Below are 14571 nucleotides of genomic sequence, written 5' to 3' on the forward strand. Positions count from 1 at the left end.
CCTGCTGTTGATTGGCATTTTGGCAGGAGCCCAGGAGGGCGTTTCCGTGGGGTTTCATGTTGATCGTGGATGGCCGGTGCACTGTACACTATTGCGTGCCGATGTACGTAAGGCGCATGTGCGAGCAGCTATGCATGTGCTGCACATCGGCAGTTTGCCAGGACTATGATGGGTCTGTAGACTAGCACGGCCACATGCCGACACGGCGCGTCCGCATGTACGATGCGTAAGGCGGCGCGTAGAGGGGAGCAAGTATGGTCGGGGAACAGGGCATCAAAATTTGCGGAGGTGTCAACCTGTTACCGTCCTTAATGTAGTTCGGGTTGCGAGCATTGGTATTCCGGTGTCCAGTTGCAGCATTGAAAGATCATCTGCGGCATGTGTCGGCCCCAGCTCCAGCCTCAGTATTTACTACGCGAGCGCTGGGCATGTTTGTCCTCCCTGGACATTGGACAAGCAGCTAGCGCATACGTGACATACAGAGGCTGCAACAACCGTATACAGGGGAACGGCGCGGCCAAGGGAGGCGTCACAACAGGTGGGGTAATGCATGTGCCCACACACGATTCGTGCAATTACAGCGAGCATTGCAGCGCCACGCCAGCCATGGCGGTAATACCTGTGTAACAGCTGCAACCGAGGGTTGCGTTAGGGACTGGGCAAACAGTCCTGCTGAAGTCAACACTAGCTCTTCCTGACTCGTGTCCTGGACCTGTTGCTACTGCGATTCCTCAACATTTGTAGTTTCAGCTTTAACATGAACTAATATTCAGCCTTTCAAGCGAGGGATTCTGCCGAACGGGGTAATCGCTCAACGATCCTATTGTTGCGACAGCTTCTGTGCGGAGCCTAGCTAGGAGCACAGAGGCAGCACCGGAAACATGGTGCTGCTGCGCATTGGGCGAGACTAGAAGCTCCACACAAGCAAACCCGCTTGCGAGGAGCAGCTGCACAGGTGTGTCTATTGGCAAGGCGCTGGTTGAACGTGTTGTTGCTTGCTCCTGGCAATCAATGTTTCTGGCAGGGCCTTGGTGGATGCGCGGTGCGGTGGCAAAGACTTCTTTTGCCGAACGTGCAGGCCCAGCGCGGAGAGCTCTCTGCGCTAGGCGCCAGCAGCCATGGCGTCAGAGCCGGTGTTTCACCCGGCAGCAGAAATTGTGGCAATAGCCCTGAAGAAAATATGCAAGGTTGCCAATTCTCGCAAGTACTCCAAGCTCCATGAGGAGTGCAGGCTCTTCCTGGATGAGCTGCACCTGATCATTCCAGCGGCGGGAACAGCTGGAGGCACTCGCCTGCTGGTTTACGGGCGCAGTGACACTGGCTCGACCACAGACCTGGCCAGCCAGGCAGCGGCGACTGCTGCCACCTCCCGCCGGGCATCAGTGGACGGCCGCACAGCAGCTGCAGCGGCCACGCCACCGCCTGAAGCGGAGACACCAGACACAGGCACACCAAGGCCAGCGGCTGGAGATGACGCACAGGCAGGGGCGTCAGGTGCTCCGGAGGATGCTGCGCAGCAGCCGGCGCAGGACGGTGCAACACCCGCCGCGGAGGGGCAGGACGCTGCCGCACCAGCAACCGTGCCGGAGGCCGCCGCCGAGGCGCCTTCTGACGCGCCCGCGCAGCCTGATGCCTCTATAGCTGTAGCAGCGCCCCCTGTGCGCCCCGCTGCGCCGCCGGAGCCGGAGCTTCCGGACCTGGTGCCGCGCACGGCGACGGCGCTGCCGGACCCTGTGTGCGACCGCATCCTGGGCATCTTCCGCCTGGCGGTGGACACGCAGCGGCCGGAGGTGATTGAGGTGGCGCTGGACTGCATCCAGAAGCTGGTGGCGTTCAGGTTCATGCAGGTGCGTGGGTAGGCTCGCGGCATGGCTGCGGGGCATCGGGCCTGACCTGAACGGGTTTCCGTCGGGCACCGGTTATGGCGTGACAGGTATTCTGGGGCGTGCCAATGCAAGTAGATATAGTCCTTGGGGGCTGGTGGGATTGCTGCCCGGTGGAACAAACTCCTGGGGTGTGCACATACGATACGACATGGTGCATGAGGGTACTGGCCGCGGGGCGGGAAGGGGACTGCCGCGCACGTGAGTGAGGTCCAGGAGGCAGCAGTGTGCGCGCCCGGCAAATGACAAAGGTACAATCATTGCGTGTCTGCAGGGCGCCGTGTACGCGGTCAATGCGGAGCGGGCGCAGGGTGCGGGCAAGGATGGCGATGATGCTGGTAAGAGCTTGGTCGGTTGGGTTGTGGGTCCATGATGAAGGGCTTGCGTGAGCTAATGATGCAAGGCAAGGACCCGTGCACTGCTTGCATCCTGTGTTGTCGTGTTACTCATGCGCGCGTTACATGTGCGCTACAACCTACTGTGCAGGCGAGGGCGGCCAGACTGGCAACGCGGGGGCAAACCGCCCACAGGCCCAGGCCATTGAGCTGATCTGCAAGTGCGATGAGATCCCGGACGACAAGGTGGAGCTACAGATCCTAAAGAACCTGCTCACAGCCACAACCTCCACCACATTCACAGTGCACGGCCAGGTGGGACGTGGGCTTGTGGGATGGGACGGGGGCGGGGCGGCGAGGAAGGGAGTGCTGTGAGCCGGCAAGGGTGTAGGCCTGGCAGCGGGCGCGCATGAGCTTCATGGTCCAGACACGAACCCCAGGCTCACACACGTTGGCAACTGCACATCCATACAGGCTCTTCTGCTGGCTGTTCGCACCTGCTACAACATCTTCCTCATGAGCCGCTCTGACGTCAACCAGCAGACAGCTAAGGCCACGCTAACACAGGTGCGTCGCGATGCTGCCAAGTGGTCCTAGGTCGCAGCAACGCGCTGGCTTGCACGCTGCAACGCTATGTGCCGCGCCCCATCTCCTTCGCTCACACGTTCCGCACTACCCGCGCACTACGTCCACAGATGCTCAATGTGGTGTTCCAGCGCATGGAGGCCGACTCGGTCTTTGTGAGTGACAGAGGCATGATGTAAAGATTGCAGGATACGGCTTCGTTGCTTGGAGGTGCAGTCGTGGGGTGGCATGTGGGCATGCAAGTCAGGCACGGGTTGACTTACGTGTCAAGCGGGCAGCGTCTGACTCCACAGGCCCTGCCTGACTGCACAGGTGGAGGTGCGGCCCATCATGGTGACGGACGTGCTGGGGCTGCCCAAAACCAACCCCTCGGACGTGGGCTCGCTCACTGCGGTGGTGCAGGTGGGTGCACGGGAGCTGGGATGGCAGCCCCGTTGAACTGAAGGAATGGGCCGCCTGCAGGCAGAGGCTTGATTACTCGTATGGTGTAGGCCGGGGCTTGGGGCAGCGCATGGCGGCGGTACGTACTGACGGCTTCGTGTCACCGTGTCCCCTGACTCCGTGATGACGTCCCTACACGTGCAGAGCTTTCTGAACAACGTGGTGATGGTCACGGCAGGCATGGGTCAGCAGGTGAGGGACAGGACGCTGGTGCCATGAGGTATCCGGGGCCCCCCAGGAAGCACGCGGCGTAGCGCGGTATTGCACGCGCCGTGTGAGGAATTGCAGGTCAGCAACCCGCTTCACATACGGCACGCAGCATCTCACCATACACCAAACACTCTTTGGATAAAATGTGACCTCAAACACAAGCGCGCCATACGCCACTGACTTCTACTTCCACCTGCACCCTGTCCGACCTGCAGCAAGGACCCAACGTGGACGAGGTGCGCTCGAGCGTGTCTGCCGCCGTCATGGACGCCCGCGGCGCGCCGGCTCTGGGCCTGGCGCCAGACCCGCCGCTGCCCAGCCCAGCTGCCTCCGCGCCCTCCACGTCGGCTGTGTTCAAGCCCAGCACCAGCGGGATAGACCTGTCGGGTGACGGTTCGGCCGGAGGTGGCGGCGCCACCGCGGCGGCGGCGCTTGAGGAGGCCGGTGGCGTGCCCACGGCCGCTGTTGCCACTTCCGCGGGGTCTACATCGGCTGGCGGAGCGGCGGCTGGCGCCGCCGCTCCTACGGCGGGGGCGGGCGCGGGCGCGGCGTTGGCTAGCGGCAAGGCGTCGGAGGGTGGGTCGGATGTGCCCGCGGTGGCTGACGCCGCCAGCCGCACGGCGGTGCTGCAGCGGGACGCGTTCCTTGTGTTCCGCGCTCTCTGCAAACTGAGCATCCGCACCAACGACGCCACCTCCGCCAACGACCCGTCCGCTGTCCGGTACGTCTCTCCCCTGTTGCATCCATTCCCATCATACGCTGTATGCATAAGCGCTGTAGCGCACTAGCGCAGGGCTGGCACGGGCCGCCAAGTTGCACCCCTGACCTGCCTCGCGCTCCCGCCTTCCACCACCACAGCGGAAAGGTGCTGGCGCTGGAGCTGGTGAAGGTGCTGCTGGAGAACAGCGGGCCCGTGTTCCGCCGTGCGGACAAGTTCCTGGCCGCCATCCGGCAGTACCTGTGCCTCAGCCTGCTCAAGAACAGCGCCAGCGCGCTGCCGGCGGCGCAGGCGCTGTGCGTGTCCATCTTCATGAGCTTACTCACGCGCTTCCGCACCGCGCTCAAAGCGGAGGTGGGCGGCATGGGCGGGATGGGGTTTGCAGGTAGTAGCAAGGGCCTGCTACTGCGGTACGACGAACACTGCTGCTGTATGGTTGCTTCTTTGCGCCTGATTCAGAAGTCTCTCCTTGAAACAATGCACCGCACGAATGCTGTTGGCCCGCAGGTGGGCGTCTTCTTCCCCATGATCCTGCTCAAACCGTTGGAGGGTCCAGCGGGGCCGCCGCAGGGGGCGCCGGGCGCACCGCAGCAGCCGCAGCCGCTCAACGCTGCGGCGGTGCAGCACAAGGTAGGGTCTGGGGCGCTGGGTGGGGTCGGTGCGGGCGGTTAGGTGCTGCCCACCGGGGCCTAGCTGGCACAGGGCGTGCTTGTCGGCATGATTGGCATCGTGACGGAGTCGTGCAGCTAACGGGCTGATCCAAACCACACAGGGCGCTGTGCTGCGTGCCATCAAGGAGCTCACTCGTGACGGGCAGCTGCTGCTGGACATCTTCGTCAACTTCGACTGCGACTTGGAGTCCTCCAACCTGTTCGAGCGCCTCATCAACAGCCTGGTGCGCCAGGCGCAGCAGCCCGTGCAGGTGAGAGCCGGGCAGGTAGCCTGGAGTTGCGTAGGCGCAGGGCCACTGCACAAGGACGACGATTGCCAGTGACTGGCAGCTGGGTGGTGCGGTGATGGAAACACGATCATAGCTCTCAGCGCCTTCACGCCGGCCCTACTCTTCTTTCCTCCTACAACAGACGCCAAGTAGCCAGGGCCTGGCCAGCCTGCCCGGCCTGGCGGACGGCTCCGCCGCCCTGGCCGCGGCGGAGCAGGGCCTGCGGCAGGAGGCGCTGGTGTGCCTGGTCAACGCCATGGAGGCCATCTGGACCTGGTACAGGTGAGAGCGATCTGCAGCAATGTACGATGTACCTGCAGCCGTGTGTTAACGTGCTTGGCTTCTTGCCATGTGAGAATGATGGGGGGTGGCTACAGGGCGGGACATGAAGCTTGCTGCGTTTGGTCGTGGTGCAGGCACGCGTGTGGCTTGGCGGACCCGGTCACCGGTGCCCGCCGCGCCACGCCGCAAGGCACGGGCGCCCCAGAAGACGACACCGGCGATGATGCAGACCTGGCGGCCGCGGCGGCGGCGGCGGAGAGGGAGGCGCGCGCGGCAGCAGCGGCGGCCGGCGGGGAGGGCGCGGCGGCGGGTGCGACAGGCGGCCCCGGTGGTGGAGCAGGCCAGGATGACCTGGTGGCCAAGCGCGCCTACAAGCTCAAGTTCCAGCAGGGCATTGCGCTGTTCAACAAGAAGCCCAAGAAGGGTAAGAACCTGACGGGAAAGGAGGGGAGGCGGCTAATGTGCAAACATGGGCAGCCGTGTTCGGGGCCTAAGTTTCAGCATGCTGACTATCATGCCTGCCTCGGACCGTATCACCCACAGGCGTCGAGTTCCTGCAGCGCGAGGGCATGCTGGGCTCCGAGCCGGCCGAGGTGGCGTCCTTCCTGTCGCGGACCGAGGGCCTGGACAAGATTACCATCGGCGACTACCTGGGCGAGCGCGAGGATTTTAGTCTCAAGGTAGTAGGGGTGGTGGGTCGGCTGGGTGGGGCTGGGGGCTGGACTGGCTGAGGGCTGGGGGCCACTAGATGCTGCGAGAACGTGGCCATGGGGGGGGACAGAGCTAGACGAAAGGGAGGTGGTGGTCTGGTCAGTCAGTTGCAGATGGACCGGGGAGGTGGATGGGCTGCGCTAACTAGGGGTAGTTAGCAAATCCGGAAGCCGGGTGTTGCATACGATGACAAGACACATCAAGCCGGCGCTCATCCTGGTGTGCACCCACATGGCCCTTGCAGGTGATGCACGCGTACGTGGACGCCATGGACTTCACGTCGCTGGAGTTCGACACGGCCATTCGCATCTTCCTCCAGGGCTTCAGGTGCGGCCTGCAGGCCCCTTAGGAGCCATACTGCGAGGCACGCCACTGCTTATTCTGTGCCTCTTTGAAACCGTCCCGCCTTCTCGACCCCCTACATTTGTTCAGGCTGCCCGGCGAGGCTCAGAAGATCGATCGCCTGATGGAGAAGTTTGCGGAGCGCTTTGTCAAGTGCAACCCCGGCTCCTTCAAGGCCGCCGACGTGGCGTACGTGCTCGCCTACTCCGTCATCATGCTCAACACCGACGCGCACAACCCGCAGGCACGTGGGGCCGCGTGTGGTGTGTTTGTGTAGTTCCGGCGCTGTCGAAGAGGGTCTAGGCCTAGGTCTAGGGACACGACATGACGTGGGAAGGTTAGGCGCAGACGTTGTGCATCGCTATGACGGCGGCGTCAAACACGTACAGCGGGAGAGCTTACTTGCGTCCCCCCCCCCGCAGGTCAAGAACAAGATGAGCAAGGCGGCGTTCCTGAAGAACAACCGCGGCATCAACGACGGCGCCGACCTGCCGGAGGACTTCATGGGCGCCCTGTACGACCGCATCGTCACCAACGAGATCAAGATGAACAAGGACGAGGCGGCGGGCGGCGCCGCCGCGCAGCAGGGTGAGCCTGCCACACGTATGCTTGCCCCGCTGCGCTTGCCACCACCCGCTACGCATGCCCTCCACGGCACGCCGCACGCTCTCCCACAAGCGCGTCTACTCAATCCCACACATCGCAGACACCGGCATCGCAGCGCCTGCACGCGCGCTGTTCAACACGCTGCTGGGCATCATGGGCGGCCGCGGCCCGGCCGTGTCAGCCGGCCCCTCCGACGCCGCCATCCGCGCCACGCTGGACTATCTGCACCAGCGCGCCGCCTCCGCCACCACCGTCACCGTCACGGAAGCGGACGCGGTGCGGCCACTGATGGAGGTGGTGTGGGCGCCGCTGCTGGGCGCACTGAGCACTATGTTCGACGAGTACACAGACGCGCGGCTGGTGACCACCTGCCTGGCGGGCTTTGCGTCAGCGACGTGCTTAGCGGCACAGGTGCGCACGAGAATGAGCAGAAGGATGGGTAAGGAGTCGTGAGGTGGGTGGACGTGCTTGCTGTGCGTCGGGCGTGTTGATTGGGTCGGTGCTTGACTGCGCCCTGTGCCCTGTGCCCTTGGCCCGCCCGCCTCCTGCACCTGCCTCCGCAGACTGGCATGACGCACCTGCGCGACGTGTTCCTCAACGCGCTGTGCAACTTCACGCACCTGCACTCGCCCGGGACCATGCGGCACAAGAACGCGCTGGCGTTCAAGTACATGCTGCGGGTGGCGGAGACGGTGGGCGACCAGCTGCAGGAGAGGTGCGCAAACTGCAAGGGGGGGGCTGTTTTTACCATTCCCAGTCAGAGACACGAGCGCAAGGGGCCGTATTGAGGCGGGTGGAAGAGAGCACTGAGCTCATACTGCCATACTTCTTGGGTTGCATGGGTGCCAGGACGTTGGGCATAGGAGTATAGGACCGAACTCTAACCGCTCCGCTTGCGTGCTGCCTGCGTCGCCGCCACGCGCAGGTGGGTCGACGTGCTTCGCTGCATCAGCCGCTGGGAGCTGCTGCAGCAGATCGCCAGCGGCATGCCCACGGATGCCGCGCTGTTCCGCCAGCCGGAGGAGAAGGGACTCAAGGTGAGAGGGCATGCCAGGCGCACTACCAAGGGGCACTGGTCGGACATCGGATCTGCTTCGACATGCCGGTCTGGATACCAGCCCAGTGGCGCCTGCCACCTAGCTCGCGCCTCGTGTCTGCGCACCTGACCTCCAACCGCTCCTCACTCCACCCCCTGCACAGGCCGCCGCCGCCGCGCTGGGCCAGAAGCTGCGCAACGTGGCCAACGAGATCCCCGGCATGCCGCGCTCCGCCGACCTGGCCGACAGCTTCTTCCACCCGCCCACCTCCACCGTGGGCGGCGGCCCCGGACCCGGCTTTCCCTCATCTGCCGTGCCCGGCGGCCTGGCGGCGGCCTCGGCGGCCTCCAGCAGCTCCGCTGCGGGAACGGGGCCGTACACGCGGTCCAGCACGTCGTCCTCGGTGGCGGGCGGCGCGCACGACGAGGCGACCATAAAGCGCGTGCACATTGGCGGCTCGGGTGAGGCGCAGTGGCACGGGGCGGCGGCGATTGGGCAAGGGCTGGGCTGGGAGGTAGCGCAGTGCGGGGTTGGCGGCCCGTCGCTTACCAGGGGGCGTGTGGTTGGATGCATTGTACTGAGTTTTTGTTGGCCTTGTTGAATCCTGCCTGCTCGCAGCCATGTTCGGCCACAGCGGCAAGGGCGTGCACCACGGCCACCACGGCGCCCACCACCCGCACGACCCGCTGTCGGTGCCGGCCGAGGTGATCAACAGTGTGGACAGCGGCGACCTGAACCGCGTCTTCCTCACCAGCGGCCAGCTCAACAGCGAGGCCATTGTGGAGGTGAGCGGGTGCGGCGGCGTTGTCGTCGTCATCGTGGGCACGTGTAGGGAGGCTGGGATGTGAGGCATGCGAAGCTCGGAGCACAGTGAGGCGCGGCGCTGCCTCAGGGACGGCCCGCGGCCCAAGCAGATGCCGCTGTGGTGACCGTACGCACCAAAGACTGAGCACCATTCGCCCATTCGACGTCTTCTGTGTACGCCCGCGCACACAGTTTGTGCGCGCGCTGACGGCGGTGAGCTATGACGAGCTGCGGGACGCGCGCGCGCCGCGTGTGTTCAGCCTGACCAAGATCGTGGAGGTGGCGCACTTCAACATGACGCGCATCCGCCTGGTGTGGAGCCGCATCTGGGCGGTGCTGTCAGAGTACTTCATCACGGTGCGTACGCGCTTGGGACCTGGCGGTTTGTAGAGGCCTGCGGGGGACACGTGTCGGGTCGGCACTGCTGTCCTGCCTACCCGCACACACGGCCCCGGCGAGGCGCCCTTGCCCATGACGTACCGTACTGCGCTTAGGGTTTATACTCGTTGAAGTTTTAAGGGCGCCAGAATTATTTGTTTGGGTTTTTAATTTTTAAGGAACGCGGCGCAGCCGCGCCAGAATTATTTTTACTTTTTAAGCGCCGTGCCGCCCGAAGCCTCCCGAAGCACACAGACACGGACAAAACGCATTCGCAGCATCACAGCGTGCGGTAGTCAGCCATTCGTAGCCGTAGCATCTGCGCTGAAGCTGTTTTCGGCTTGAGACCCCACAGATACCCACGCATCCCGAAGGGTTTTCAGGAGCCCCGCAGGGAGAATTATTTTTAGTTTTTAAGACTTGAGGCCCCCAGAATATTTAATATATTTTACTTTTTAAGAATCTCGCCCTCAGAATTATTTAAATTAAAAAATCAACGCGCAGTACGGTATGCTGCGATGTGACGGTCGCTGTCCGCCCCGCTTCCAACCTCTGCCTTCGCATCGGCTGTGTGCCAGTATGCTCACGCCCATCATGCTGCACGTGCGCCTGCAGGTGGGCTGCCACTCCAACCTGCCTCTGGCCATGTATGCGGTGGATGCGCTGCGGCAGCTGGCCATGAAGTTCCTGGAACGGGACGAGCTGGCCAACTACACCTTCCAGAACGACTTCCTGCGGCCGTTCGTGGTGGTCATGAGGCAGAGCCAGGTGCGGGCGGGCGGCGGCCTGGGGGCCAGCGCACGTTGGGGGCCAGCGCCAGTGGGATCAAGGCGTCGCGCGAGTACACCGCACATGTCCCTTTCAAGTGCCGGCGGTTTGTTCGCTTGGCTGCTTATGTTGCTGATGCCTGTAAACCCGCCCCTGCTGCTCGCTAGGCTGTGGAGATCCGCGAGCTCATCATCCGCTGCCTGAGCCAGATGATTCTGGCGCGCGTCACGAACGTCAAGTCGGGCTGGAAGAGCATGTTCATGGTGTTCACCACCGCCGCCAACGACCGCGACCCCATGATAGTGAGGTGCGTGGATGCTCTTTTGATACGAGAAATATGTTATAAGGGGTGCTTGCACACCACAGGGGTTCCATTCGGGTCAGAGGGCTTGGCAAGACGCGTTGCTTGACACGATCTTGCGGCATTCATAATCTTTGTAGGCTGGCGTTTGACACAATCGAGAAGATCGTGCGCGAACACTTCACGCACATCACGGAGACGGAGACCACCACCTTCACCGACTGCGTGAACTGCCTCATCGCCTTCACCAACAACCCGCACTCGCTGGACGTGGCGCTCAACTCCATCGCCTTCCTGCGGTAGGCCGCGATGGGTGCAATTAACGTACAAGTGTTGCAAGTGTTGGGTCACTTAGCGCAAAGCCAGCACAGCGTTGGGAACTTGATGTTGCGCACGCAACCGGCTTCCCGGAACGCATCAGGCTATCAGGCTAGCTACAGCCGCGACTGACGGCACCTGCCACCCTCGTGCTCTTGTTGCTGGTGTCCTCTCAACAGGTTCTGCGCCATGAAGCTGGCCGAGGGCGCCATTGGCGACGTCAACATGCTGCCGGAGGGCACTCTGCCGCAGTCGCTGCAGCACCACCCCCTGCGCGTGGTTGCCATCGACAACAACCCGGAGGCCTCCACCTCGTTCATGCGCAGCGGCGACGGCTGCGCCGATCAGGGCCCCAGCGGTGGCGGCACGGCGGGAAGCAGCGGCGGAGGCGGCGGAGGCGGTATGGACTCAATCAGTCGCGAGAGCAGCACGGAAGGGCTGCCCGGTCCGCAGGGGCTTCCGGAGCAGCCGGGGACGCCGCAACCGGGGCGGGTCGGACCAGGTGGGGAACCCGACGGCGGCGATGGCGATCGGGGGAGAGCCAATGGAGCCGAGGCGAGCGGGCGACCACCCGGCACCCCGGCGTCGGCGTTCGGGGCCGCGGCAGGCCAAGCCACAGCGGCGGCGGGGACATCTGTGTCTGCGGTGCGGGCGTCAGAGCCTGGGCGCACGCCGCTCACCACCTCGGCCAGCTACGCAGTGAGTAGCCTGTTGCGTGGCGTGATTTGCACATGCACCGGCCACCCCCTACACGTGTCTCGTGCATGCCTTCTAGCTTTACCCAGTTTCCAGGACCTCAGTCCATGTTGCCCTGCGTGCCCCAACACCACACTGCCTGCCGCCCCGCTTCTCCTCCCTCCCGCCTTCGCCTCGCAGCACCGGCCATTGCGCTTCATCGACCGTGATGAGCACGTGTACTTCTGGTTCCCGCTGCTGGCGGGGCTGAGCGAGCTTACGTTCGACCCCCGCCAGGTGCGCCTTTGTCACGTCCTCGCATAGACCGCCTCTACATCACACGGCGGGGAGCAATTACGTAGGAGCTGATTCGCTTGATACTCATGCTTCACCAACCCAACTGGGCCTGGCAACTCCCAAAATTGCAGGAGATCCGGCACAGCGCTCTGGAGGTACTGTTCGACATCCTGCGCTACCACGGCGGCTCCTTTGCGCAGTCGTTCTGGGTGCGCATCTTCGACTCTGTGCTGCTGCCCATCTTCGACCACGTGCGCGCCGAGGTGACCGACACCACCACCTTCACGTCCGAGAAGCGGCGGCAGCAGGAGGAGCAGTGGCTGTACGAGACGTGCACGCGCTGCCTGCAACACCTGGTGGACCTGTTTGTGCAGGTGGGAAGCTGTGGGGTTGTGAGGTGTAGTCAAGGGCGGATGATAGCTTGCGGCTTCAACACTGCCGCCAGAAAGCGCCTGCACCCCACAAGAAAGGACAACGTGTGCGCTGCTTCACCTCACTTGAGACTTGCGGCGACGCCCAGGCTAACAGCTACCACGCACCCCTTACGTTTACCCCTGGCGCAGTTCTACGATGAGGCCTTCACGCTACTGTCGCGGCTGCTGGACCTGCTGCGCGGCTTCATGAACCGCAGCCACCAGTCGCTGGCGGCGGTGGGCGTGGCGGCCTTCGTGCGCCTGGCCGTCAACGCGGGTGCGCACCGTGCCGGGCGACTGAAGCCTGTGCCTGTCTGTGTTGTCTGGGCGTGTGCCAGCTGGGGCCGGGGACTGTGCTGGGGCTATGCTGGGACTGTGCATGCAACGAAACGCATGACTCAGGAGATAGGATCTAGGATAGCTGGGGCTGTCGGCTTTCCAAACGCCCCCACCGCTGCCGCCTCTTCCGCCCGGCCAGGCCCCATCATGAACGAGACGTGCTGGGAGATGGTGATCGCGGCGCTGCTGGCCATACTGGAGGAGACGGCGCCCGAGGTGCGCGACCTCATCACGCCACCGCAGCGCCTGGTGGGCGCCGCCTCCGCCCTCCCTGCCGGCGTGCCCATGCCCAGCGGCGGCCCCCAGGGCTCGGGCTCGGAGATCACGCCAGTGGCGCCCTCGTCGTACGGCAGCGCTGGAAGCGGCGGGCCGGGCCTGGGCAGCTCGCCGCCGGGCGGGGGCATGATGGGGCCGCCGAGCGTTGCGGGCAGCGGTGGCAGCGGCAGCGCCGCGGGCGCGCGGGCGTTTACGTTGCGTGAGGGCGTCGGGGCGCGGCGCCTGGCCAAGTTCAGGTGCCAGGCCGCCACGCAGCTGCTGCTGGTGCAGGGCTGCAGTGAGATCTACGCCAAGGCGGCGCAGGTGAGGGCGGCAGCAGTTACCGTAGCAGGGGGCCAGCGACAGGTCGTTATCGGGTTCTGGCATGTACAATGTGTCCACAGGAATGCACGTGGCGTGTAGAATGAGGCTCTCCGTATCCCACGACTGCCCTACGGCACGTTGCTTTGTTGACCGTGTGACCTTCCGCCTTGCCTCTTGCCTGGCCGCGCGGCCCACCCCTCCGCAGTCGCTGCCTCCCGGCGCAGTGCGCGGCCTGCTGGACGCACTGGCGGCCATGCACCGGCACGCACACGCCGCAGACATGGACATGGACCTGCGCAGGAGGCTGGCGGTGCAGCAGGTGCGGCGACGGGAGGGCTAGCCGCGGGAGAGGAATCCGCCAGAGCCACGAGCAAGTAGCCAGGGGCTAGGGGCCATGGGCGGCATGACGCGGTCCCTCCTGCACGTCTTGGTGTCTCAAATCGTGTGCCTTGCCTGCGTTTACGCCCCCCCCCCCCACTTCTTAATTAATCATGAATGTAACCCCCCCCAGGCCGAGGACCGTGTCGCGGAGGACAAGGCAGTGGCTGACCCGCCCCTGCTGCGCCTGGAGGTGGAGGCAGCAGCCGCATACCTGTCCGTCAACATGGCCATCACCGCCGCAGCCAGTGCGCCCGGCGCCTCGCCCGACGCGGCTGCCCTGGCGCGCCTCACCAACGCGCAGGAGCGCCTGGTGCGCCTGTGCCTCTCCACCCTCAGCCGCTACACGCTCGGCGTGCGCCACGAGCTGCACCAGCAGCACCACCATCCAGGCGGCCCAGGCGCGCCGCCCGACGGCGCCTCGGCGGCGGCGGCTCCACCGCCACCGCGCGACCGGCCCCGGCTGCTCGGCTTCCTGCCCGGTCGTGGCGGGGGCGCACCGCCGCCGCCACCCAGTATGCTGCCACAGCCGCGCTACATCGTGGTGGGCCGCACAGCAGGCGGTGCGCCGGTGCTGATGGCGCCGCCGGCTGTGGAGTTTGCCTCCTTCTCGCCGCTTGCGCTCAGCAGCCTGTGCGCGCTAGGGGAGCTGGAGGAGGCCACGTTCCGGAAGTATGTGGCGGAGCTGTTCCCGCTGCTGACGCAGCTCATTCGGGCCGACTACGCGCCGGCAGACGTGCACCGCGCGCTCAGCAGCCTGTTCGCGCGGCGCGTGCAGCCCATGGTGCTGGCGGTGGCGGGCGGCGGCGCCGGCGGCGCAGCGCTGCTAGGGCTGGGCGGAGCGGCGCCTGGCGCGGCGGGTTTGGGCGGTCGTGCCGGGTGACAGTGTTTGTTTGAAGGAGGTAAGCTGCAAGCTGTGCCATGTTCTGCCAGGGCTACGCGCACTGGTGTCGGTTGGTGTCTCGCGTGGAGCGTATTGCCGATTCTGCGTTCGGTGGACTCTCTTGGCTTGGTCGGGGTGTAGGTAGGAGTGTGTCTTTCAGGGGCAGTTAGGACCGTGGGGGTGAACTTACATGCATTCCTCGTCATGAGTATGTCGGCTGCAGTAGCCGCACGTGAGCCATCGGGCTGAGGACGTGTAGCATTCAAACACTCCGGCTGGTTGTGAGTGCTTAGTGTAAACTAAAAGGGGTAGCAATTTGCAACCCGGCCTAAAACTGTACATACCTGC

General features: G+C 64.5%; 1 protein-coding gene across 1 annotated transcript; it reads left to right on the top strand.

The window, feature by feature from the left end:
• Nucleotides 1-618: 618 nt before the first annotated feature.
• Nucleotides 619-14570, top strand: CHLRE_09g390319v5 (uncharacterized protein). The gene is made up of 34 exons (XM_043065542.1): nt 619-955; nt 1079-1847; nt 2158-2221; nt 2370-2533; nt 2693-2785; nt 2914-2958; nt 3116-3205; nt 3389-3436; nt 3670-4175; nt 4313-4526; nt 4680-4802; nt 4945-5094; nt 5255-5394; nt 5529-5818; nt 5938-6074; nt 6350-6432; nt 6538-6691; nt 6870-7035; nt 7154-7464; nt 7617-7768; nt 7979-8090; nt 8254-8551; nt 8709-8875; nt 9087-9251; nt 9888-10040; nt 10208-10347; nt 10482-10640; nt 10839-11358; nt 11536-11631; nt 11763-12005; nt 12195-12321; nt 12523-12962; nt 13168-13281; nt 13474-14570. Exons 2-34 carry the CDS (start codon nt 1119-1121, stop codon nt 14221-14223), a joined length of 7143 nt encoding a protein of 2380 aa, XP_042921133.1. The 5' UTR covers nt 619-955; nt 1079-1118; the 3' UTR covers nt 14224-14570.
• The last annotated feature ends 1 nt before the right edge of the window (nt 14571 follows it).

The sequence above is a fragment of the Chlamydomonas reinhardtii genome, chromosome 9 (assembly GCF_000002595.2).
Source record: "Chlamydomonas reinhardtii strain CC-503 cw92 mt+ chromosome 9, whole genome shotgun sequence".
NCBI lineage: Eukaryota > Viridiplantae > Chlorophyta > Chlorophyceae > Chlamydomonadales > Chlamydomonadaceae > Chlamydomonas > Chlamydomonas reinhardtii.